The 25,860-nt window shown below is 41.3% G+C and overlaps 1 protein-coding gene across 1 annotated transcript in view; it reads right to left on the minus strand.

Annotated features, from left to right (window-relative positions):
- ADARB2 (adenosine deaminase RNA specific B2 (inactive)) overlaps positions 1-25,860 on the minus strand; it is a 109,593-nt gene that overhangs the window by 34,068 nt on the left and 49,665 nt on the right. Inside the window, exons 4-6 of the mRNA XM_041488963.1 lie at positions 23,406-23,520; positions 7,310-7,478; positions 364-515 (exon numbers count right to left, since the gene is read on the minus strand). Of these exons, the coding sequence (XP_041344897.1) occupies positions 364-515; positions 7,310-7,478; positions 23,406-23,520 (436 nt within the window). The remainder of the gene's footprint in view (positions 1-363; positions 516-7,309; positions 7,479-23,405; positions 23,521-25,860) is intronic.

Raw genomic sequence — 25,860 nt, forward strand, 5'->3', positions numbered from 1 at the left:
TGATCATGGGAATGCTTCCCAAAACACTTAGTTACTTTTAAGGTTGTATGTATCAAGCAGGAAATGCAGGGATGTGTTCCCCAGCAGAGCCACAGAGCCCCAGGTGTGCAGAGCTGCCTTGCCCAGCTCTGACTTTCCCTGCACACCTTCCCCCAGCACACAGGACTGAGCACCAGCTGCACAGACAGACACACACCCTCTAAAGCCTGTAGTGTTTTTGCTCTCAAGTGAAACCCTTTCTGCCAGCAAAGAAAGAGAGCAAGAAGGATCTTTAAAAAGAAAAAAAACAACCAAAAAAAAAAAAAAAAAAAAAGAGAAAAGGCACACAAAGGAGGAAAAGGAGAGGGAAGATTTTTCTCTTACAGTCGGTTGTGATTTCGTAGGGGGAGTTAAGGCGCGCGTCTCCGCAGGGTGAAGTGCTCACGTACAGATGGAACAGGATGTTCTCCCGCAGCCTGTAGCCTCCTTCTTTTAATCGCACGAAGATTGATCGCTCCCAGTCTTCTCGCCGTTTGCTATGATCACAAAAAAGGTTCCAGGTCATTTGTTACATGCCAAATCAGAAACATTTCTGTGCTCTCTCTCTCTCCTTTTCTCCCTCTGCTTGTTTGTTTGTTTTTATTAGCACCCGGCATCGTATATTTTGCCTAGTGACAGCAAAAGAAAAACAGTGAGCTTCTCCAGGTGAAGAAATGTGTGAAAGAGGTCAAGACTGCCAAAGGGCTTTTGGCTTGCTTACCTAAGATATGTTCTAATGATAAAATGTGGATTTTTGAAGGGTAACTCTCCTTCCTTACATGCATGGATGCATAAACACACTGATTTTAAAGTGGTTCTGGTGCATGAAAAAGGAGTTCTCTTGGGCTCTCATGTGAACACATCAGCTCTGCTGATCACAATGCCTAGGCACATGTTTGAATCCCATTAACATCAATCACCACAGCTGAGATGTGTGTTCGTATGCTCCACTGAAAAGGGCCTCTAACAAAGCACCCAAATTTTATGGTCACTGCCAGCCCTCCCTGCTCTTCTGCCCCATTCAGCCAGAGCCACCAACAAGTGCCCCACCTAGGCCAGCAGGGTCCTCTTGGTCACTTGGCATTTTTGGAAAGCAGAAGAAATTTTAAGAAGGCTGGACAAAACTTGTGCAGGATTTTCTCAGCTGAGTTGAAAAAGATACTTATTGAGATGGAGCTTTTATCTTTGCAGTGGTTCAGCAGCTAGATGGGGATGCAGTGCACATATTCCATTAGCAACAGCTGCCCGGGAGGCCAAACCCTCCCAGCGCTGCCGTTTGCAGCAACAGCACAGCATTAAGGCTCTGCTGCTGGGCAGCTCCTCCCATGAGGTACATTTGGGAAGATATGGGTGATTTCTCTGACAGACAGCTGCCTCTAACATGTGTTTGGGCGATGGTCACGATTATAATTTTGAAGGTGAAAATGTGATTGGTGAAATTGTGATGAGACTCCTTTCCCTCTGATGGCCTGGTCCTTCCCTCAAAAACTCAAGGGTCTTTTTGGAGAAATATCTCTGAACAGAGCAGCACCTGCAGATGATTTTCCTAGGATGCTGTTAATAAGGCAGAATCCCACCCGTTTAATTCACTGCAGGACAGCCCATTAACCAAGGCAATTTCTGCCTGTCTCTCTGCCTCTTGATAGTGCAAACAGGGGTGCTTTTTACTCAGCCTTTGAGCGAGTCCTTGGCTTTCTTCCAACCTGCCTCTGCCTGTTTTCTCCCAGTGCAGCCTCTGTGCTATTGAAGCTGTTTGGCTGTCACTCTTCCATGGTTTGGGTGTTTTGTCATTTCTTGATGCCAGGATGCGTTTGCTGTCAGGAGGAATTTACAGGCACATTAGCTCGCCTGTCAGGGACAGGGAGTCACACTGGCTGCCGAGCTGGGGCTGCCACATGCTGCTCCTTCATTTTCTGCTGGCTGTGGTGGAACTTCCCAACTGCACTAATTATATTATCGCCCTGATACAAGCCTCTGAAATAATAAAATCTCTGTAAGCCCTGCTGCTTGGACTTTAGAGCAATTGCAGGTAGTTCTAAATAATTCACTGCAAAATCAGCTGGGAGAATACAAAGCTGTGCAGTCCAAATGCCTGCTATTATTACATTAAATCTCACCAGAGTGTTGGGGGGGCAGCTTACAGTACTTGGAGACAGTTGCTATGTAGGGCTGGAGCAGTCATGCTTTGGGCTGGATTTCAGGAGTTCAGCTTCAGTCCTGTTTTCACTGGTCATTGTTTTTCACTGATTAACCTTGCTCTCTTACCTCTTCATAGCACCAGCAAGGGTCTGTGGCCAGTGTGGCTGCAAGGTTGGATGATAGACAGCTGGTCTAAAAATAGTTGGCAGGGCTGGAGGGCAAGGCATCTTGACTCTCTCCTCCAGCAGACTGAGGTTCTTCATATCACATAGGGTCCTGACCTGCCTTTGGGATGGTTTTTTAGGAGCTGAACTCAAATATGAGGTTCATTCCTGCATTAAGGCTGAATAGGATTCATAACAAAACTCAGCGAGTATTGTTGGAAAAAGTTTGGGTTGCAACATCATCTGCCATGGCTTAGTAAAGATTATTGTGCATGGCATGTTTGGTGTATTTCAAAACCCACAGGGGGACCCAGGGATCTGCTAAAAATGGTCCAGGTAAAGCATGAGATGCACTTCTGCAAAGTCACCTCTACTCCAGCAGCAGTGCCTCGTGCCGTGTCTCTGGGACAGGTGACCTGTGAGAGGGAAGGTGACTTTGCAGCTGTTCTTTGCAACGTCCTTTGCACAGCCATACACAACCTGCACAGAGCAACGGAGCCCACAGTGGGCCTGCAGATCCCATTCGTTCAGGGGGTGGCATGAAAGTGTTGTTTCTGTGTACTGGCAGTGGCTAAAAGAGCAGAATTCATCCCTAAAACTTTGCCTGTTACAAATTTCTGTGCGAGTTAGGATTTGAGGCTCATTCAAGTGGAACATTTAAGAACGTGCTAAATTCTAATCTTTTGCTTAAGTTCATTATTCAGCATAGCACATGCCCATGTTTTGAGCTGACTTGAATAAGATACTTTAGCACATGCTTATGGTTTAGTATATATGAAGCATTTTGGTGAAACAAGTCTGACAAGCAGAGAAGCAGTTTTTTAGCATGTAAATGTATTTACAGGAAGTTTCTAGCATCCCAGAGAAACTAACAGCATGCTTAGTAGATGTGTAACAGGCAGCTGATTTTCCTGGAAAAAGTAACTTAACTGGACGGGATTAAGACTATTCCTTTTTCCTTTCCTGTATAAAATAAACAGTGGTTTTCATCTGACTTGCTGAAAGAGCTTACCTTCTGGTAAAATCATCTCCCTGGCACCTGAAGGGTGCACTACAGCAGGAAGCCTGCTATGGTGTTGATTTATTTTAAGGATACTCTATTAATTTTGTTTTTCTTTAAAAAAGAAGAGTTGTATTTTCTTTTATTCCCTATTGGCCGGTTGATATAAATAATACCACTGAAAATGATTTTCCTATCACCATTTCAAGAGAATCAGACTATCAAATTTTTGTGCCTTTTGATGGTGATTCTTAGAAAAAGATTCTTAAAAGGTCTTTCTTGTCCTTTTGTGCATCAGAAAATTTTCGTCTTCTCATCTTTTTCGTGAAAGTCTGGAGAACTGGAGGATTATGGTTGTCATAAAAATGAAATCTGGGAGGGCTAAGGGTTTTAATCACACTGGTTAGAAGCTGACAGGTTTTAGTTGTGCTTTTAGCTTTTATTTAACTCGAGCTCTAGACAATGAATTGTTGAAAGAAAGTTTCCTTTTGAAGTATTTGTCACTCTTGCTTCTTAGAGAGGATAAAGTTCCATTTCTGGAACTCTTTTCCAAGAAAAGTCAGGAAAGTCGTACCTCTAACATTTAGCAATAAGAAGAGAAGGGGAAAAGAAGTAATTTGCATATTGCTGCAACATTGGCTTGTAGATGGAATTGTCCTACAGTTTAAAAATGTGAAGAAGTTGCCATATTCTCTTTTTAGAGAAATGGAAAATAAATTGCCCCAGTACCTGGCCTTTTATCTCACCCCAAACAGATACCTGGACAGGTCTGCTGAGCTCCACCTCAGAGGTGCCCATCTCTCCTCTGGTGATCACAAGAGCCTGGGGGATCTGGGCAACACTTGGCTGCTGAGAAGTAAATTCAATTCAGTGAATCCGTGTCTCTTGGCCATTAATTTTGTATCCTGGCCCTTGCTTTCTCCAACCTGCTTGCTCTTGCTCTTAGAAGCCTTCATGCTACACTCAGCCAAGTGTGTGTTTTGCTTACACTGAGATCAATGGTAGTATTTGTAAATTCTGGAAAAGAGGTTCCTTTTCAAAGACAGCATCACACAGAAAAATATTTATTGCACTGGAAGTTCCTGAAGTTTGAAATCCAGCTGCAGAGACCACTCTCAGCAGGTAGTCTTGGTGGGAGGAAGGTATGTGGAAAAAGGAAATACTCTCCACAGAACAAACTTGCCTGTTCCATAGTGAATGATGGAAAATTTGAGTTCTTTGAGTCAAGAATAATGCTCTCAAAAGAAAACCATCTTTTTTTGTCTCAGTTCATTTATTACTTTGTACAACAGTTTCCTGGCCTAGGAGAGGAGTTTAATTTGGGCTAGGTTAATGCAAATGCATTACAATAACTTTGTGTTTCCCCCAAGTCTGAGGAGATGGTGCACAGGTAGTCCCAGCAGAGCTGAGTTACCATTTCAGCCCTAAAAGCTCTGTCCTTATAGCTATGTGGCAGAATCGTGTTTTCTCTGTGAAAAGAATATCTTTCTTTTTCCAGAGAAAAAGGAATAAATATGATTTCAATGTGCAGAAAATGCATTTTTTATTTCATTTTGAACTCCCCCATTTTGTCACGACAGGATAAAACTCCTGATGATGGCAAAAAAACTGCGTGTAGCAATAAATATTAAAATTTAAGAATATATAACAACACACAGTTTTTCTTCTCCATGGACTTTTTTGACAATAACTCCAGCTCTGTCATTCAGAGGTGCTTAGCCTTGACAATTTTGGTTGAGATTTTTATGGTGTGTGCTAGTCAGGCAAGTGATGGTGCCTGGTCTTGGCTGAACAGAGAATGATTTGAAGTTACTGTGAACAGAGCTTGTGCTTCACTGAGGATTCTGTTAACAAAGGCTGTTAACATTGATCCAAATAAAATAATAATATGACTGAACATGTTAGGGAGGTGGATCAATACAATAGTTTAAGATACAGTGTTAGCACTTGTTTCCCAAGAGACCATAGCACAAAGCAAGTACTAGGGCTGCTACACTGCTGAAGACATAATAATTTAATGTAAACTTGAAAGCAATTCAGAATGAAATAGAAAGAATATTGTTTTTGATTAAACCCTTCAATGCTCTCGTCCCCCTTTGTTAGCCAAACCCATGTGCTCAATATACTCTCTTGTCTTCAGCTCCAGTCTGAAGTTAAAATAGCCATTATTCCTGCTATTGTTGCTTAGGTGCAACAGTATCACAGGTGCTCATAAGAGCACACAATCCTGCTTAGGTTAACCCTTGTGTCTGTGACTTGATGCAAAACCTCCTGAAGTCAAAGGAAGTTTTTGCACTGAGTTTAATGGCCTTCAGAAAAAGTCACATGAATATGCACTTAAGAATGGAGGGCAGAAGAATGACCTATAGAGAAAGAGGTTTTTTGTTTGTTTTCCTTAATGTCTTGGTTCTTCCATATAATAAATGCCACCTCAGCTTTTCTTCTGCTTAGTTTTCACATTATAGGATAATTCAGGCTGGTAAGGTCTTTAGATCTCTATCCCAACCTCCTTCTCAAAGTAGTTTGACAGATTGCTCAAGGTTCTATTCACCCAGATTTTGAAAATGTCCAAGGCAGGAGGGAGACTGCACAATCCTTCTGAGTGATCTGTCCCACTGCTAGCCTAACCCCATGGGGAAAATCCATCCTCACACTCAGACTGAGCTTCTCTTGTTTCAGCATGTGCCTCCTGTCTGCCCCCTTCCCCCTGCACACCTTGGTGAAGATGTCAGCTCCACTGTGTTGCTGGCATGCTTTGCTGGCTCTGCCATCCCACCTGCAGGCTGACCAGCTCCAGATCTGTCAGCACTTCCACCCAGCCCAGGCGCTCTGGTCCCTGAGACTCTGGGCAGCCTCTGCTGAATCTGTGTCAGATGATTGATGGGGCACCCAAAACTGCACAGAGCATTGTAGATGGGCTGTGATGAGTGCTGATTAGTGGTGGATGCACACATCCCTTGGCAGACTCTTCATATTTTCCAGGATCCTGCTGTTCTCCCTGCTGTTAGGCACACCACTAGCTAATGTTCTGGTCCCTGTCTGCCTATAAGCCCCATCATTTTTCAGCAGAGCTGCTCCCCAGCCTGGATTTCTTCCCTTCTTGGTGGAAAGGAGGAAGGTCATTCTTTCCTCCTTGGTGTGGAACTTTGCATTTGTCCTTGCTGTTTTCTGTCAATGTTCCTGCTGGTCCAGCCCTCCAGCCTGCTGGGATGACAGACCAGCCATCAAGCATAGTGACTGGTCCTTCCCACATTTTGGTGTCCCCTGCAAAGCTTATAACCAAGCACAATGTAACCTCTTCCAGATTGTTGATAGACAAGATCAGAGAAAAGACAGCATTCTGAGGTGAGGTATCCCACTTACTACCATCTTCCAGGCAGTCTGTGACCCATTAGCCATTTAAATGGTAACAAGGTGGATTTGGCTGAAGACAGGAACAATAATTCCACTGTAATGATTCTACATGCTATAACATTTTAAAACATCATGAAGAAGGAGTAAGTGATAGCATCTTACGCTTTGGCACAAAGTTTGCTGTGCTGTTAACACTCATTGGTTCTGTAGTGAGTCAATGAAGACATTAATGATTAATAAATCACTTCTTTGAGATCTTTCAGCAGCAGCAAGGAAGACAGGAAAATGGCTGCATTAAGCAAAATGACTCCCTTCAAGTCTCTGGTCAGTGAATGATGCTAATAAGCCTGCACGTAAAGATTTGTACAAAATCATCAGGCTTCATAAATCCCAGCTTTATGAGTCATATCTAATCGCTACTGAAAGAGAATCAGCTGAAGTAAAGCAGCTCATGACCCAACACTTTAGACTACCTAACTCTCAATTTTCTTTTGTGTGCAGTGTATTGTTCCTTCATCACCTAAACACTCAGAAAAAATGACATAAGAAACCAAATAGTTCAGTTGTCTGGAAGATGGATCTGTTCCACTGAAGGCCATATAACAGCCCCCAAAAATCAACAGAATTCAGTTACCTTAAGTGTAGCTCCAGCTGTGAGTAGAGGAAGTGAACAAATGCCCTTCTTGCCACAATTTCTGCATGGCAGTCGTTGACCGCAAGCCCTTGGTCATTTATGTATTCCCCATTTATACATTTGGTACCCGATGACAGCACAATAACCTGAGCTTGCCTGATGTCCAAACCTGTAGGAAGAAAAACAAAAGTGCTGTGAAATTGCTGGGGGTGAGTGTGATACCATGATTGTTAAAGTCCTCACGGCACACACTTTGATGTGGAAGCCAGATAGCCCTAATGGGATGCTTGTTAAGGTGATGATATGGCCTTTGGAATATGCAGGAATCTCACATCTCTGTGTTATTAGAATAATAAGGTCTATATTTCAGTCTTGCTGCTAATTCCAAGATAAAAGCTCGCCATGAAGTTTACTTGTTAAATCAATAACTACATCATAGCAGAGCATATGCTGTAGGGAGGTAATAAAGATCTCCTGCAGCGCTGATAAATGGCCAGGTTTTTATGAGCTGTTGAAGACATTTTCTGGTGGGAGCACATACTCCCTGTAATGTTAGATTTCATTGCTGTTGCATTCTAAGTACTGAAAAAAAATGGAAGTAATGCTTCTGGGGCCGCTCTTTAAAAATCATGAAGAAAATACCCTAACAGATTTGACTTTCAGTCCAGTTTCCTTTTAGCTTCTCCAAGAGCAGCTACATCAGTGCTCTTTCCAGTGTGGTCTCTGGGATGGAGCATTTATCACTGAGACCAGCTTTGTTCATCTGTTGCCTCTCTACATAATGGTGATGGCAATTGAAAGATGTCCCTTACTTGGTCCAGATAGACACTTTCTAGGAATAAATCCTAATTTATTTGGAGTCAGATGCAAAATGATTAGAGACTTCAACAGGATCTGGGTTTCACTCCAAAACATAGTTCCTTCAGACCTGTGGACAATTTCAAAGTAGAATTTAGAATGAATTGACCCCAAAATTAAATTATCTCTTGAAAAACACATCTCTGGACTCATCTCTCTGAATACCAAAGAACAAGAGAACAGGTCTTGGGAAAAAGAATTGTTTTTCCTGATAGGTGCTTCCTCTAGAAGGGACAACGTAGCCTCTGAGTGTAGGGCTGTGTTTGACACAATGGCTGTGCGTGGGCAAACACCTGCACAGGAGCTCAGACTGCAGGTGTTGGTGTGGCTGTGCCCAGGTAGAGTCACCTGAGATGCCCTTGATGTCCTGTCTGATGTCTGGCTGCAGTCTGGGCAGCCCAGGAGGTTCTGCACACTTCCCATGCACACTTCCCATGTGTTCTGCACACTTCCCATGTGTTTCTTCTCACACAGAAATCCATAAAGAGGCTCAGTGAAAACACACACCCATGTTTAGGTAACTGAATCAAGACCTCAAAGTGTGACAAGTCAAATGAAGACAGGTCTGAGACTGCAAATACCCATAGGAGGAATGGAAACAATCTTCCTGTGGTCCCTGTTGATGCTGTTTCTATAGTATCACTTTAGCTTTAGAAAAGCATTAGGAATAGTTTTAGAGAGTCAGCAAAAAGATTTTTTTTCCTCTTACAAGGTCTATTGAATAGCAGAAAAACTGAAAAACTGCAGAGATTTTTTTTGGCTTGCCATGTTTGGGGCCATGTTCCCTTATAAAATCTATTGGTGTTGAATGACAAAAGAGTTGAATGGAGAAGGAAATAATATTTTAAACAAAAGGATTGGTGCTGTCAATGAACTCCCAGTTAGTAAACACCATCAACAGCCCATCATAATCTCCACACAGCACTGGGACTACTAGTGGACGACATGCTGTAACCATGCTTAATGAATATAATTGCAAATTCTATCAAAATTATTTCATGCCTATATCAATAGAAAATCTTCAGTAATCCAAAAAATTTAGTTGTAATGTGGCACAACAGCATTGTGGCATGTGTAGGAGAGGGGTAAGTATTGTGAAAAATTCAGTTAATCCCGTCTGAGCCCCTGGGTGTGAGAATTTCATATAGAAGCTGTTACAGGTGCTAGTGACAAAGTACACATCACTGTATGCCTGTGCTGAGAGCTTAATCTCTATTTGTTACTATAGATGTGGCCCTAAAAAAGTGCTCTGAAGTATTTATTGGGGAGAAAAAAAAAGAGCTGGAAATCTTGAAAACCCAAAAAATTGAGATGGGAACATTTGGGAGAAATGGACAGGAGAAAAATCCTTTGTGTTTATTCCAGTTTTATTACTAGGTAAAAAGTTGAGGTGGAAAAATTACTTGTTCCCTACAAAGAAATGTGCTTGTAGTCTGTACATTAAAATTGCTTTGCTTTAGGGTCACTGCTTTCATGAGAAAAATAATAGGTATCTTAGATTGTGACATGTCCATCTAGTTAACAGTGTCTTTCACATGGACTAGCATCAAACATTTCATGGGCCACTGCCTGCCACTGAGGTGTTTGAGTCCCACTCAGCATCTCAAACATCAGTGTATATTTTCCTCAACAGTATGTAATATTTTCCTTGGTTGGAAGGCCCACAAGAAGAATCAGCTATTTTTTTGTTCAATTTTATTTCTTTACCACTGTAGGTAGAGCCTTATTTACCTCAGCACAGCAGGAGTACCAAGAGGCAATTCCCTCCTACAGAAACCCATGAGCCTCTCTGTCTGCCCCTGAGGACCTCTGCCAATACTCCTTCTCAGGGCAGAGAGACCAAGTGCCTCCTTCTCCTAGCATTAGCAAGCCCCTGGTGTGCCTCCTCCTCTCCTCCTTCACCTCATAGCCAAGGCTCTGAAGATACAGAGCAAACCAACTGGGTAAGCCCTCCTGCTCTCTGGGATCTACACCTTCCTCACCCCCAATCAGCCCAGTACACAGTGTGATGTCTTTTATTTTTTCAATAATTTTATCTACAAGTAAACTTAACTCTTTTTCTCCTCTCAGATGAAGGTAAGCTGATGAATGCACTCAGGATTTCCTGTAAGGTCTCAATTTATTCACAAATGAAACAGAAAGGCACCCAGCACCTATCAGATGCAGCAATAATGCACCTCTGATGTTGTTTGCTATCACAATGTCCACCTGCACAGCAATAGCCAGTGTGCTTGGGGTGTTCATGTTTGTGTGAATTAACTCCATATGTTGACTTGCAGTGATATGGGGCCCCAGTGGGTACCACGTGTGGACACAGCCTGGGGTGTTTGCCAGTCCTGGCAAGGTGTACATGTTTGCAGAACATCACTTAGATGCTGCCTGGGGCTGGGAGGCAATGGCTTCCCAGAATTTGCAGAACCAGTCTGAGTGTTAAACATTAAAGGTCTCCATGTATTTTCCATTTGCAGTGTCAGAAAATAATCCATGCTCCTCTATGCTCAGAAATACCCAAGAGTTATGTCTCGCTGCTGTGGCACTTGGAAACCCAGGTGTACATGACTTATGCATTAGCTCTGAAATATTTACACCTCACTGGGGAGCCAAATGGAGAAAGTGATCTGTGACCAACGTAGCACTGTTCAATGCTGCCTGTGAGGGCACCCAGCATGATGAGAAATACTTCCAACAACCTGACAGTTGTCCGCTGTGTTCAGGAGCATACATGCTAACAGATTGTCCCCTTGCATGCCTTGTTTGGTACACACACAGAGCTGGAGGTTTATCCCCTGTGTAATGTTTGATATTATTGCCAGTGAACATGGGAGGAATTTTTCTCTGAGAACAAGATGTGATGCTTAGCTGATGAAGGCAGATTTTAGCATTGACTAATCACACTGGCATTTTAGGCAGCATTTTCAGCTCTGGAGCCTAGATATTTGCTTCAGTGATTCAGAATTAATAGGCACTTCTGTACATTTGTCTATTTTGCATTAAAACTAGTAATTACTAACTCTTGTTATTAATGTTTACTTCCTATTTTATTTTGCTTGCAGAACACTTCAAGTTTCTCAAGCAATTTCTATTTATGAAAGTCGAACTCCCTCATAAGCATTGATTAATTTAACCTCAGACATGTAGCAGATCCAGACTGTGCACATCCTCAAGCCATGCCTAGGAAAGCTGTGGACTTGTGAGTGGCAGAATCCTCCATGAGCAGTAACTGGCACCACCAGCCTTATGGCACCCACCCTGCTTAGGGTTGTACAGAAGGTTTGACTCAGGACAGAGATTGCTCCCCACAAGACTCACATTCTTACTGAGGGCAGTCAATCTCAGCTGAAAGATCCAGGGATGTAACTGCATCCAGGTTATTTGACAAACAAGGAGAAATGGGCTACATTATTATGACCTTAACTCCTGACCCACTGATTTTCAAAATCCATGAGGCATTTCCTACCCTCGTTGCCTTCTGCAAAGTGATGTTTGAAGAGACATTAGGTTAAAAGTAACCAGTGAACAATTTATAACAGGCACCTGCATTAAGTTTCTATTATTTGCCTAAAGACTTCTAATAGCTTTCAATTTGAAAAGGAAATGGAGCAGGGGAAAGGAAATTGGGAAGCTGTGTCAGCATAGTGGCTGGGTCCTGGCTAACACCCTGTTGTTGAGGACAGCTGAGAGAGCAGGGAGGGAATTCACTGCATTTTATCTTGACAAATTCTGCCAATTAATTAGTTGCATTATAAATCAAAAATGTACACATAAATGGCACATTGCCTTTGACCACACATCCACTGAGGTAACAATCCTTTCTGGTGCCCTGCTGGAAGCCTGAGTGTCTAGAGGCAGGAACTCCTCTCACAGCCAGGCAGTGGGAACCTCGAACTCCTGATGTTCATTTTTTGTCTGTCAGTGATTGTGCAGACTTTCACGTCACAGCTGAGCTGTTGAAACAAAACTGGGTTTTATTATAAGCCATTTCCAGTTTGCTGACACCAGCAGGGAGATTCATTTCAGCTGTTCTGGATAACTAGAGTTTAGATGTCCGAAGCTGAGCTAATTTGCTGTAGACTCTCTTTATAGTCAAAGGAGAGGAATTTTCCTAGGAGGTGATTCATCTGGCCTAGTTTAGATATTTGCTTTTTGATAGTCTACATTACATCTCAGTATTGCCAGCTTCTCTTCATGAACTCTGAAGACCTATAGACAGCCAGAAGAATAAACCTTTCTACACTGTGGAGAAATGCTCTTAGTAAGATTTCTCTTCCAAGCAGCAAAATACAGATCAAAACTCCCCAAATCATAAGAGGGCAAGCAGAACAAATCTAGGGCCTTTACATTTTTTCCCCTTATGTTTAAACTTTGTGAGATATTTTTTTTCAGCTTTTTTCCCCCACAACAATTAATGATAATTGTATCAATGTCAGTATATTCAAGGATGCTCATTTTGCCTTGAGATGAACTATTACACACAGAAAGAAAACAGGGCTGTCTCCCCTGTGTGACCTCCCAAAGCACCAGGCCTGCAGCCGCAGAGCTTGTAACAGAAATGGTTCGGAAAGATGTTGACAGAAGAGAGAGTAAGCAAGCAAAAATATGAAGGTTTGCTCAGCAGACAAACTGAATGTGGAGAACTGGCTAACATCTTATGGAATATGGTTGTGAGCTGGGTGTTTAAGTCAGTTGTGGCCATAAACACAAAATGCCTACACCCATCTGCCTGGAGACACAGCTCTACCAATAAAACAAATGAGTTTTGCCTAGTATAGTCAATGCTTCCATTGATTTAAAAAAGTTACTCTTCTAGTGGGCTGTGATCATTAGGTCCTTCCATAAGAATGAGTTTGTAGCCTTGCATATTTTTTGTGTTGGAAAAGGAAAATCAAAATCATGAGGAAATCACAGGAGGTGTAGACTGGTACCTGCAATCAGCAAATCACACAGGCTGTGCATCAGAGAGCTGCGAAATTCAGTGAGCCTAATTCACACAGAACAGGATGGAGTTTACAACTGCTAATGCCAGGATACAACTGGGATCACACTTTGGTTTCTCAGCAGCTGGCATGACACGTAGAGAACACCAGTCAGTATGCAAGTGACTATTGCACTGCATGTTTTAGACCCTGCTAGTGGTAGTGAAATTCATCTTCTTTTTCAGCGTGACACCATGAAGACAGCTCACTGCTTGAAATATATTCATTTTAAATTAGAAAAAAATAATCAGAAAAATCAGGTTTGATTAATTAAGAAAACCCACACCTCCTTTATTGAATGGGAGACAACTTACACAAAATGCAATGCAGTAAAAAGGAAAGCCAGAAATAATGATAGTGTAACATCAGCCCTTCTGAATAATTCATGGGATACAATTTCATGTTATTTTAAATGGTGCTGCTTCTCTCTCTGATAAGCAATAATTTTATGCTCTTTCTTTACCTTTTTTAACAAATCAGTCAAAAGGATTGTCTATTGTTATCTGAAAAAAGTGTATTTGGAATAATTTTCAAGGCAGCTTAATTGAGCTCTGATCACAGAGGAGTGTTTTTTTTTTTTTTTTTTTTTTTTTTTTTTTTTTAATACCCTCTACTCACAGCTGAATAAGTTCAGGTTTCCATTTCAGGTTTGTTTAGGAAAGGAAAATTTCTTGATGTTACATAGCACTGACAAGTCCTGCATTATTTTCTCTTATCTTCTTCCCTGGCAGCCCTATCACATTCTTAGAATGGCTTTAATTTTGTAATAAGAGATAGTCAAGACATGAAAGGGCAGTGATGCTGGAAAAGCTGTCTGCAGGGATGTGCTGTGGGCACAGTCCTGCACCCCACTGTCCCAAGGCAGATCCTTGAACCTGTGCTGGGCCCTGGGGGCACTGAGCTGCCAGGCTGCTGCCTGCCACCCCAGCAGTGGGCAATGTCCTACAGAAAATACTGCCAAAGAGGCAAAGAGCTCTTCTTTCCATCTTTTCCCTCAAAAAAAGAAAACGAAAAAAAAACCAAAACAACAACAACAAAAAACAAAAAACAAAACAAAACAAAAAAAACCCCAAAAAAACCAAACCAAAACGAAACAGGAAAAGGACACATTTCTCTAGAAATGGAAACCATTGCCCCAGTGTGTCAGTGCTTACATGAGGGGTAGGTCTATGGTTAGAAGGGAGGAATGTATTTACCCAGGTCCATCAGTTCATTTTCCCCACAACTTGGCATCTACAACCCCCTCTATTCCGAGGCTTCAAGAGGAGTGAAATCAAGATGTATGTGCAAGGAGGGAGCTGGGGATTGAGGGGCTGGTGTGTGGTGTGGTGTATCTTGCTCTTCAGTTTTGATATGCACTCCTGACACAGAGAGCTCTCCTGTCCCCAGCTCTGCATGGGGAACAAAACCATAATCATGGCTAAAAAAAAAATAAAAATGTGTAGCCATAGGAGAAGAACTGTGTACAGCAGGGATGATTAATAGTGTGCATATATCAATGCACAGTGTGCATTTCTCTGCCAGTCATAAAGACTGCTACAGCTCATTTTTTTCTCTCCATTTTCTATTGTACCTGTGGTAGCGATTGTGGTTATTTCAGTGACAAACAGGAAGATGTGACTTCAGTGAGCACCCTGGCTGTAACCCCTGGCTCACACTGGATGTCCCAATGAGTACCCCTGAGGTGGATGGAAGCAGCTGATGCGGAGTATCTGACTAAAATATGGGAAGAAAGAAGCATGTTGAGGGCTTAGGAAATGGAATAGCAGAAGTCTGAACAAAAGGCAGATAACACAGCTAGCAAATAATAGGAACGAAGAAGTGGCTAGCAGTGAGGTTACAGATATTTAGGGGTATAAATGGAACAGTCTTTGAAACACTGGAGTTACACAGGGTTTTCCTTTCCTTACATCAAAATGTGGGTTATGTGTAACTGAATATTGTATTTCTGTGGAAAGAGAGGGTGAAGAGGGGGCCTCTGAGAGCCTCATGTTTTCTTCCCTTATTAATGTGTTAAGTAGTCCTCCCTCTGACTATGCTGCCCAGGGAAAGTTATTCTTTGCAGAGCTCTTCATCTTCATCAGTGAAGCAGCAGGGCCAGAGTGACATTCCTCTCTACCCTGATCTCTGACCCCTCTGTGCTGGAAGCAAGAGCCAGGGTCTTGTCTGACAGTGGCCATGGCTCTCCTTTCACAGTCAGGCATAATAAATTTTGCCCAAACCCACAGGGGTGGGGAGGGGTGGGGGAATGCACTTGTAAATAAGTTCCAAATTCAGTTCCTCTGAAACAAAAATCCCTTTCTGACACAAGCCCATTTTGTACTGTTTGATCACATCACGGGATGCCTGAGAAAGGGTTCTTATGCTAATCCATTTTGCAAGACTATTTTTTTTTTTGTGCAGGTTTTCCTTTAAGACTCATTCAAAAGGTGAATTTCCAGTGTGGAAAAGAATGGTGAGGAGATTGCCCAAGTGGAAGGGAATCAGAAAACAAAGACAAGGCTGCTGGGGGCTGCAGAGAAGAGTGACCCAGCAGGAGAGAGTACAAAAATTAAATATGCAAACTATGAACATGGTGTACGTGTTTCTGAGTATCTGAAAGGTACAAACCCCAAGGAGAGAAGTGGGCACTAAATTTAGAGCAGCAGAACTGAGGTCCTGAGATGACATCAAAGAAAATAAAAGTCAGGCTGAATAACTGGTGAAAATTATTAACAATGAGATCCATTAGGCTAGAATGGTCTCCCAAAGTACTGTTGAAAGCCCCATTGTTAATTGATTAATTTAAATCTAGACTGGAAAGAGCACTTGGGAACAATCTTATGCTTGCAGGGAAATGGACTGGACGACTTAGTCGTCTCTCCCAGTTCTAATTTCTATGGTCCATTTCTTCCCTCCCCTCTATGGACCACAAGGATGAAATCCCATCAGCTTTGCTTCTGAGGAGTGTGGAAGGAGACAGTGCTGTGTTTGTGAGCACCAGTGCCCTTTACTTTCCCTTCTGCTCCTCACCGTGGGCTTTGGAAATCCTGAGAGGGAGGAGGGTCAGCCAGCCCAGGCATGCTTCACCCCCTTACCATATCCTTGAGGATTTTTAAAAAATATCTAAATTCATAGTGGCAGTATCAAAGTTATTTGAGGGTTTTTTCCTTTCATGTGAATTTGAATACTCTCCTCAAGAAGAGATCTTGCACATAATTCTTGATTTTAAAGCAAGACTCAATTGCACTTTCCTGCCATGTCCCGACTGCAGATATCGTGTTTCTCTAATAAATGTCATGCCACTGATATCTGAGCATTAAGTAAATTGACAGTTTTAGATGCTACTAAGATTCTAAATTACAGTGAGAAAGAATGAAATCCTAAATATGAATTTTGGCAGTTAAGCGCAGGAGGAACCTCATTTTATGTGGGATTTTTTTTTATACTGTATTTTTTTTTTTATTCTTTGGTGTATTTGCATCTAAAAACATCTTCCTATGTGTTTTACTAGGTTGGTAAGGTGAAAGCAATGGTTTCCAAGCCTTTATTCACCAAAGAAATTTCTTTTTTTAGGGTGAGACGCATTCTTGGTATTGACAGTGGGACAGCTTCCAGTTTGCCTTATCACAGAGCAGAATGAAAGTCTGACCTTGCCAACTCCTTGCTTGACACACTTAGGAAACAGAAGTGCCTATTTTTAATTTCCATGCTTTATGCTAATTATTACACCCATCCTTGTGCCCAATGCATGTGACACAGAGCCAAGGCCTTGTCTGCATCCAGGTTTTGAGAGGTGTTTCAATCAGAAAAATACTTTGAACAGCAGGAATGGAAAACTAAATCCAGAGTCAGTAAATGTTCAGGGAGGTAAAAAGGCTCAGTGTCTGAGAAGAGCTGGGAACCAGAGTAACCAGTGGGGAGCTGAAGCTGCCCAGAAGGCAGCAGTGCAGTGTGCTGGAGACACCTACAGCTGCTTCAGCTGGTGAGAAATGAGGGACTCAGTTCCCTTCCCATTTTCCTGTGGAAGTGCCTAAAACTGCTGATATGAGAGGGGTGTTTTTTCCTCTTCTTTCTGAACCTGTGCCACCAAACATCTAAGAGGATGGAATTAGGTTAGACAATAACAGCAATGAGAGGCTGTGTTTGTGCAGGTTGGGGTGCTCATCTCCAAAACTGAAGCTCTGGTTCTGTACTTACTCCCAGCTGGTGCTTGCATTTCTCCCTGTTTTGTTTTTTTTTTAATGCAAAACATATAACCTGGCCTGGAGAGTTGCCCTGAAGCTGTTTTTCCCCTACTCTGTTGCAAACATCTAAGAGGATGGAATTAGGTTAGACAATAACAGCAATGAGAGGCTGTGTTTGTGCAGGTTGGGGTGCTCATCTCCAAAACTGAAGCTCTGGTTCTGTACTTACTCCCAGCTGGTGCCTGCATTTCTCCCTGTTTTTTTTTTTTTTAATGCAAAACATATAATCTGGCCTGGAGAGCTGCCCCGAAGCTGTTTTTCCCCTACTCTGTTAAAGGCTGCAGGATTGTGTCCCATCTCATATTTTCTATTTCTAAGTAATCTGCCTTCAATTACTTTCTGTTCCTTAGCCTTTGTTTGACAGAAATGATGAAGAAACACTCAAAGTTGCTCTTGTAGGGGAAGTCCTCACAATGCCTAAACCCACATTTTAATAGAAGTGATGACTCTGGTGGGGCCAGAGTTTTAACTACAATACCTCAAATGTTCTTTGAGCTGGAATTTGGAAACCTAAGTCTCCTGAGCTGCAGGAAAATGAGATTATGCCCATTATAGGTACACATTACAAAATTCAGGAATAGAGTTGCAGCTGTAGAAAAGGGATAGTCTTATGGGGTTCAAAACTATTTAGAGAGAATCTGAAAATTATTGGTTTAGGATTTATAAGTGGAGGAAAACAGATTTCTAAGAAAAAGTGACATATATGGTTCCTAACTACATATCTATTTACCTATTTTAAATTATTTTGAGCAAAACTGTCATCTACTGGTGAAGTGTCAACCTCGGCATATGTAAGAAGTCAACAGTGTTCACAAGAATGTCAATTGACTTTCTGCCATGTCCTTGAGAGCATCAGGCAGCAGTAGTTGAAGAGAGCTTTTGAGATATTCAAAAATATGTATGTCAGTAGTTAGCACACTCAATTTTGATTTCAGAAATTTCAATTCTCACAGAAACACTGAATCTCACTGGGACCAGGCTTTTAGCATCAATGTAACTATGTAAATGGGATCTGGGAGCCTAAATTCCTCCTGTGCCTCTCCTTCTGAAGGAATCTGCTAGGGACACTAATCTGTAAATTGTTCACATTTTCTCCTACTGGTTTGGCTACTCGAGTGCAGCATGGGATGGAGCAGATTGGTACTCCACATATGGCCTGAATATTCTACTGTATTCTACTGCTTTGCAACTTTCCTACTCATACTGAGGATTAGAAATCAATTGGACAGCAGCATTTCTGATTGTACTTATTTCTGATTGTACTGCCAGGCTTTGTGAATCTTAATGTGACTGCAAAGATCCATGGAGACATATTGTTAACTACTTCTTTTTGTTACTCCACTTAGCAATGATTAAGACCCATTCCATGAGATACGGATGATAATTTCCCATCTTTTATCACAGCATGAAATTTCTATTTAGGGCTCTTTTGTCCAGTTCATCTTTATTTCACACAAGATAACTGAGAAGACCTCCTAATTTGCTTTTAACATCAAAATGATTGTCAGCCTTAAAAAAAATATACATATAGAAGAGAGAAAATTGAAGCAAGGAATCAACTCATAATCTTTTTCTATGAATGTTACACTGCCGTGAAAAGGACTGAACTTTCTTAATGCTTCATTTTAAACAGAAAGCATGACAAAAAGTTCCTATCAGTATTTAAACTACTAAGATTTGTCAAACACAAATGGGAAAATTGTGTTTAAATAGCAGTTTCATTTTGTCCCTAATGATTATGGCAGGGTTTTTTTGCAGAGGACCTCAGCAGTAATAGATCATCTCTTTACTGAGTGACAGGAATTCTTTACCATGCCTGGTGATTTCAGGCAGAGCAAAAGCCAAACTCTCTCTGTGATGCCAATAAACACTGTGAATGCCACCAGCCTTTAGATCACAGCACTCAGTGTGAGGCTCACACCTCCCACCCTGCTCTGCCCTGGCCTGGGGCTTCCTCCCTCCCAGTTCTGGGGGACAGGCAGCACTGCCACACTGTCCCCTCAATGCCCTGTCAGCTCTCCTGCCTGTGACCCATGGTGGGACCACAGGGGCTCCTCATGTCACCCCACAATCTGTGACTCTGGGCATTGGGCCCAAGGTATGTGAGAGTGCTCTGGGTTTGCATTTGTCACCTTGTGTTAGAAAATAATAGCTTGCTTGCCCTTCATTTTTTCAAATGTATCAAGTGACATAACAATAACAACCACAATATTGAGAACTACTTCTCTCTGAAAAAATTTCAGTAGAAAGATAGAGCAGACCAGTGAGTCAAAATAAGATGTCCAAATTGCACCTGAGAGACAGAAGGATGGGGAGCTGATGGGTCTTCTTTCCCTGACAACAAGAAACATCAAGAAACAGCTGCTGTTGAAATGAAATATTGGTTGATCCTGGCCAAGAGCCAAACACCCACACAGCCTCTCGCTCATTCCACTCTGCTGTGGGACTGGGAAGAAACAGAAGGAAGGCAAGACTAATGCATTGATATAATGATAGTTCATGGCTGCTTGGCAAGACAAATGCCATAAACCCAGTCATCTCCCCCTTTCCCTCTCCCCAGATTTTTAGTGCTGAGCACAGTGTCCCATGGCAAGAAATACTCCCTCCATCAGCTGAGGACACCTGTCCTGGCTATGTCCCCTCTCAGCCTCTTGCTCACCTCCAGTTCACTTGTTGGGGATAGGAGAGAGAGATAGTCTTGGTACTTTGCAAGCAAATAGCCAAAATGTTGTGTTATCAACAGTGTTTTAGCCACTAATGCAAAATATGCTGAGGGAAGTCAACTTGCATCACATGATGCAAGTTCTGAGCTGATGCCTTGTGTTTGACATGGTGTTATCCAGAATGTCTTTTCCACAGGTGAGCTGATGTTCTTAATTTACCATGTGTGAATTCATCATATCTTCAGAGAAATCAGCAGATCTGCTGTGGAGAGTCAATGTGCAGTAAAGCATAGGTCCTCATATAAATATTATGCTACAATAATAAGTATACTTATTGTTCTACTTGAAGATCGTCTCTATAGTCTCTGGATTATAGCTTGCTGTATGAGGAAGACTTTACTTGTTAAATAATTTTTCTTAGAATCGATCAAACCATTTTTGAGAGAACAATCTTCTCTGAGTGTGTTTCAACAAAACTAGAATATGTTAGAGGACTAGCAGATTCCAAATACATTATAACATTATACATTATAGCTGTTAAATAATTTACTTAAACTCTTCAGTCTTTTGAAACATTTAGTCCAAGATCAGTTATGTGAGTTTTTTAGTTATTATTATATTAAATTATTGTATTACATCAGATAAGATCACATCAGCTGGTATCTAGTGTGGTAAATTGCTCCTGCCTAGGCCCATATTTTTAAGATTATCTTGATGTCTGCTAAACAACTAAACTTACTTTCACAAAAAAGCATGGAGATTTTAATTGCCATCACAATTCAGAGCAAGGCATTTCTAAATGCTTTGGACTGCCTGTTTCACTGACTAGCAATTTATTACTGTAGAACATTCTCAGTCTGTCAATAACATAATTTTCCACATTTTTTTCTTTCTTACACATTGGAATTTGCCCCGGGTGCTACAGCATAAGTCAATTACAGTGGCCAAACGTAATTCTCTTTGGTTTCCCTGGGAAATTGAAATGACAGAAAAAATGTCAAGAGTTCAGAAAAAGAAAACCAATCTAGCACACTTCTTTTTTGTCTGCAGAGATCTTGCATTATCTTAACAGCAGTTATCACAGAATCCCATTGTGCTTTTTAGCAGCTTTGCCTGGAAACTGTACAAGCACAGATAAATCTGCCTCTAGTCAGGATGACAGTAAATTGAAATGAAGGTAAAAACAAATCAGTTTTTGTCAGTTATGGTACCAAATGCAACAAGGCATTTCCAGATTTGTTTTTGTTTATGTCATTAGTAAATTGTTTGCAGAGATCTAAGAGAGCTTCTGCCAATTTTTTTTTGTTAAAAACACAGGGAATTGGTACTCATTTGAGTGCTTGATGTGGAAAACCTGCCTGTGCCATCTTTGAACAGTGTGTCAATGTCCTTGCTACTGCTGGGAATGATGGTGAAGAAGAGACCACAAATCTACCACTTTAGTACAGAAAATAATGACACAAATGACAGATGATTCATCTTGCCTTGGTTGGCTGAAATTCTTGTGCTGGAGAGAACTCAAATCGTCCCGGAGAATATACTAAGATAAGGCTGTTTATAGCTTTGCATCTTCTGTGAATCACCTTATATCTGCAAGTTTCTTTTCTGGGTTCCAAAAAAAACAGTGAGATATTGACAAATTGGATGGCTGACAGATTGAACAAATTCATGAGAGGGAATTCAGAATTGAAAAAGAAGCCTTGAGCGAAATAGTTTTTGAACATAAGTAAAATTATACTTTGTCCTAATGCTGACTAAGATGAAACATGAAACACAAATTTGTAAAATCCCACTGAGGGCATGGGACCCACCAAAAGAAACAAACAGCATAAGGGCACTTTCAGCCCTTCCTTAAAGAAGAGACATAGACAGTGCCCTTTTCTTCCCCTAGCACTGCATGAACTCAGCAGCCATAACTTTGGGAATTATGACTCCTTCCAGTCACTGTTCTTCTCATATATTGTGGGTCTTAAATGTGCTTCTTTGGACATGTAGAAATAAGGCTGAGGTGGCTCTATCATGCTTTATAAAGCTGATCTAGACCTGGGCTAAAGAATGCAGGAGTAGATCCTTGGCAAAGTAGAATGGGATGAAATTCCTACAGGCATTTCTTACATTTCTTACATTGAGTAACTTTCCCTGTGCTTTCCCCCTACATGTGGTTAAAGCAATAGTTCTTGGCTCCTGTAGCTTAGTTTCTTATAAAAAGTATATTTAAACATTCTTCCTTGTGCTTCTGGTTGGAAAGAGCTCATCTAAATAAACTGTAGCACTTTGTTTAAATCTGATGAGAGCCACAGTCAAGAAATCTGACAATGACAAGGCAGCTGGTATGCTGGGTCTAGTGTGCATCTTTCACTTCCCAAAGTCAATCACACTTCCTTTTTATTTTCCTTCATACTGAATATGGTTACTTATTCTTTTCACATCAGAAAGGAGATGCTCAGCACAGAAATCTTATCTGCATTTAGGCTCTGTGGTTGGAAAAGATCCATCAGAAAATCCCGTCTCCATCCTGCTGTCTTGCAATATTCACAACTGTCCCTACTGAATCTAGCTAATGCAATTGTTGAAAGGAAGGAGTGAGGCAAGCCTGGATGAATTATATATGGTTTCCCCTCCTAGCTTATCTTCTCATTTCTGTACTGGACCCACTGCTCCATGTGTCAGAGAGAGAATGAAGTTTATGGAGGCATCTCCACTGCTGACATCCTCATAAATACTGAGGTGCCCCAGCTGAGGGGTGCTTGCAGAGAAGGACCATCTATGCTACTGTTTCATCAAAGCACTGAAGATTTCCACACAGAATGTGTCAATCAGTCAAGTCTTAACATGAGTGAATACCAAATTTTGTCCCTGCTGATAAGTGTGAGTATTTCCCATGGCTAGAGAAGAGCAGAACTAAAATTACACATATTATGGGTTTGGTTCTTTTTTTTTTTTTTTTTTTTTTTTTTTTTTTTTTTTTTGATGGAAAGCACATTTGTTTCTGTTGCCAGTCTAAAACAAAGTTTATGTCATATAACAAGAACTTGGTGTATTCAGACCTAAGAAAGTAATTAATAAATAATACTACTTTTATGATAACTAACTCTCTCCCCCATCTGTAAGGAAATGAAAAATCAGAGAGGGCTGCATTTTGTCCTGTAAACAAAGAAATGTAGCGACATATTTATGAATAAATCTTCAACTCTGTTGCCAATATTTTTTGTGTGAACTTACTTGAGGTGTAAATATTTAATGCTTCTTTTCACTGCATAACTATTCATTTTTCTGTGTGGGAGTAAAGTCATCCTTCAGTATTGTGAACCAGGTAAATAATGTATTACTTAGTCATGAAAAATGCCAGAGGAAAATAAATGAGAGGATATCTTACCTTTGGTCATCACAATGCCTGCAAGAGTTTTGTGGCGTGCATGCATGGAAGTGAAATTATCTGTCAGCTCCTGGAACTTCTGTGCAACCATTTGGTATATGGAGTCAGCAAAATCCTGAAAGAGACAGTCAGAAAGAATTTTTTTACTTCTTTGACTGAGGAACTTGGGCATTTCTGCAGATTGGTCACCTGATGTCAGCTGCAGAGAGGTCCACTTTAGAATTAAACAGCACCTATCTGAGCAAAGATAAAATGAGTATCCCTCCTTCAGATTCCTACATCATCCTCAGCAATGGCAAAATTAGCTCATGAAAGCCAAGAGACCCAGATTGACTGGGACTGGAAGTAAAGGGAGAAGATTTTAGAGGATGAACCTTTATTCCAGTCTCTTAAGACATTGGTTTATGACCAGTTCACAGGAACTTAAAGCACTTTATTATAGTAAAATAAACTGGTGGACCTGTGTTCTACAAAACCGTTTATTTCTATGAGCCCAGAGAAAATTTCCATTAGCCCACTGAAGGCTGAGAGCTGAGTTGAAGCCTGGTTAATCAGTACATCCACCTATTTCTGCATCCAAAGTGAGTTTTTAATGACTCACAGCTACTAAGGCAAAGCAATCAGCTCAGGAATCTGCCAGAGGAGCGCCATGATCTGTCCTGCTTCTATCTTGACAGGATGATTTGGAATCTCTGCTTGCATATCCTGCCAAAGATGTTGCTTGCAGTGCATGGGTGTGCAGTGGTCTGGGAGGGACTGGTCTGCCATGTCTCTTCCTGAGCATGGCATCTTTTTTGAAAGGTCAGATTTTCCCATGGGCTGGGCACTGGAGAATTTGTGGTCAGAACTCTCAGGTATGAATGAGTCCAATCACCAAGGAGAGTTTTGGGAACCTGGTTACTAAAACAGAGAACATTAAAAAGGTCTAAAAAGTGAATTCTGCAGACTCTGCATGGGTGAGCGTGAACCTAAACCAGCTCTGGTGCTCCCGAGAACACCATGACTTGGAATGATTCCCTGCTGCAATGTTTGGTATCTTTTAATTTAATTAATCTCTGCATTTTGTTTTGCACTGAGCCTCTCAAGCATACATTAGAGATAAGTCAGTGGAACACTCTTTGTGAGCATGAGTTGTTCTTAAAGTGCTTTGCAAGTCTGAACATAAAAAAGTAACATCCAAAGGATTTTTTTTCAGACACATGATTTCTTTTAGTGACCCAAGCTGTAGCTACAAATCCTTCTGGAAGCAGTTCCTGGGAGATGGAGCTTACTCTGGGATGCTGACAGAGACCTCCTGGCATCCTGAAATCTGGTTAGCCCCAAGGGATTGTACCTTTGTTAGGAAAAGTGGCTCAACCAAACAACAATTCCACTTTTTTCTTCTGGTGTTGGGATATGCTACCTGGAGGAGGTCCTGGTGAAGCAGGCCCCCTTTAATCCACTTTGTTTCATTAAGTGTGTTCATGACACACATGGAGGAGAGGCTGAGTCTGATACACAACTTTCCTCACCCTGAAATATCCACAGCCACGTGGAAATAAGGAAATATATTTAAGAAGATCCCATTCATTCTTTTCTTCCCCAAATTGTTAATTGCAATGAAAAAAGGTTGATGTAAACAGTTCTAAACTGGGAGAACACACAGCTATTTCTCAGAGGAAAGCAGGTTCTAACTCACAAATATCAGTAATGCTACTGCCATTAAGTGCCTCTGCAGGCTGTACACCATATGTTTCTACAGTTTGTTGTGGAAATTCAGCTTAATTTTAGAACATTATTATGGTAAATATAAAAAAAAAACCTAATTAAATAAAACATAACAACACTTAGGCAAACCCCTATTCATAAACCTGGAATATTTTTTTCTGTGTACAATCCTTGTAAGTGATTGCAATTTGCTAAAATACATAAAGGGTAGGATTTCTTTGACACAATAGTTTTTCTTTGTTTCCTTAAACCTAGCTTTCCAAGGTACTGTTCTGGGAACACACCATTTGCCCAAAATACAGTTCAATATAACATGGAATAAAATATGCTGTCTTGTTGCAGAAGAAGAAAAGAGGCAGATAAAGCCTTTCTGGGAGATGCATGCAAAATTCCACACTAGAATTAGATGAAAACAAAGAAAAATGATCAAGAACAGTTTGACAGTTCCTAAATGGAATTTCACTTTCACTGCATTTATACCTCTTCTAATCTAATTGTCCGCAATTACCATGTGAGCAAGGTACTGCTCATACAGTGCTTCTGAAGGATGAATTTTGGGTCAATTCTCATTTGCCAAGCATCAAGGCACCCTTGTGATATAAACGCAATTACAGTTGCTTTACAGATGAATGAGTGAAGGCACTAAAAGGGTGAGGGACTGGTCCAGGGGAATAGCACAGAGCTGGGCACAGCCAGGTGTTCTGATTTCCTGATGCTCTGGTTAAGTGCTCAGCGCTGGAACACTGCC

Source organism: Pyrgilauda ruficollis, unplaced genomic scaffold, assembly GCF_017590135.1.
Source record: "Pyrgilauda ruficollis isolate IOZ18807 unplaced genomic scaffold, ASM1759013v1 scaffold12, whole genome shotgun sequence".
Taxonomy (NCBI): domain Eukaryota; kingdom Metazoa; phylum Chordata; class Aves; order Passeriformes; family Passeridae; genus Pyrgilauda; species Pyrgilauda ruficollis.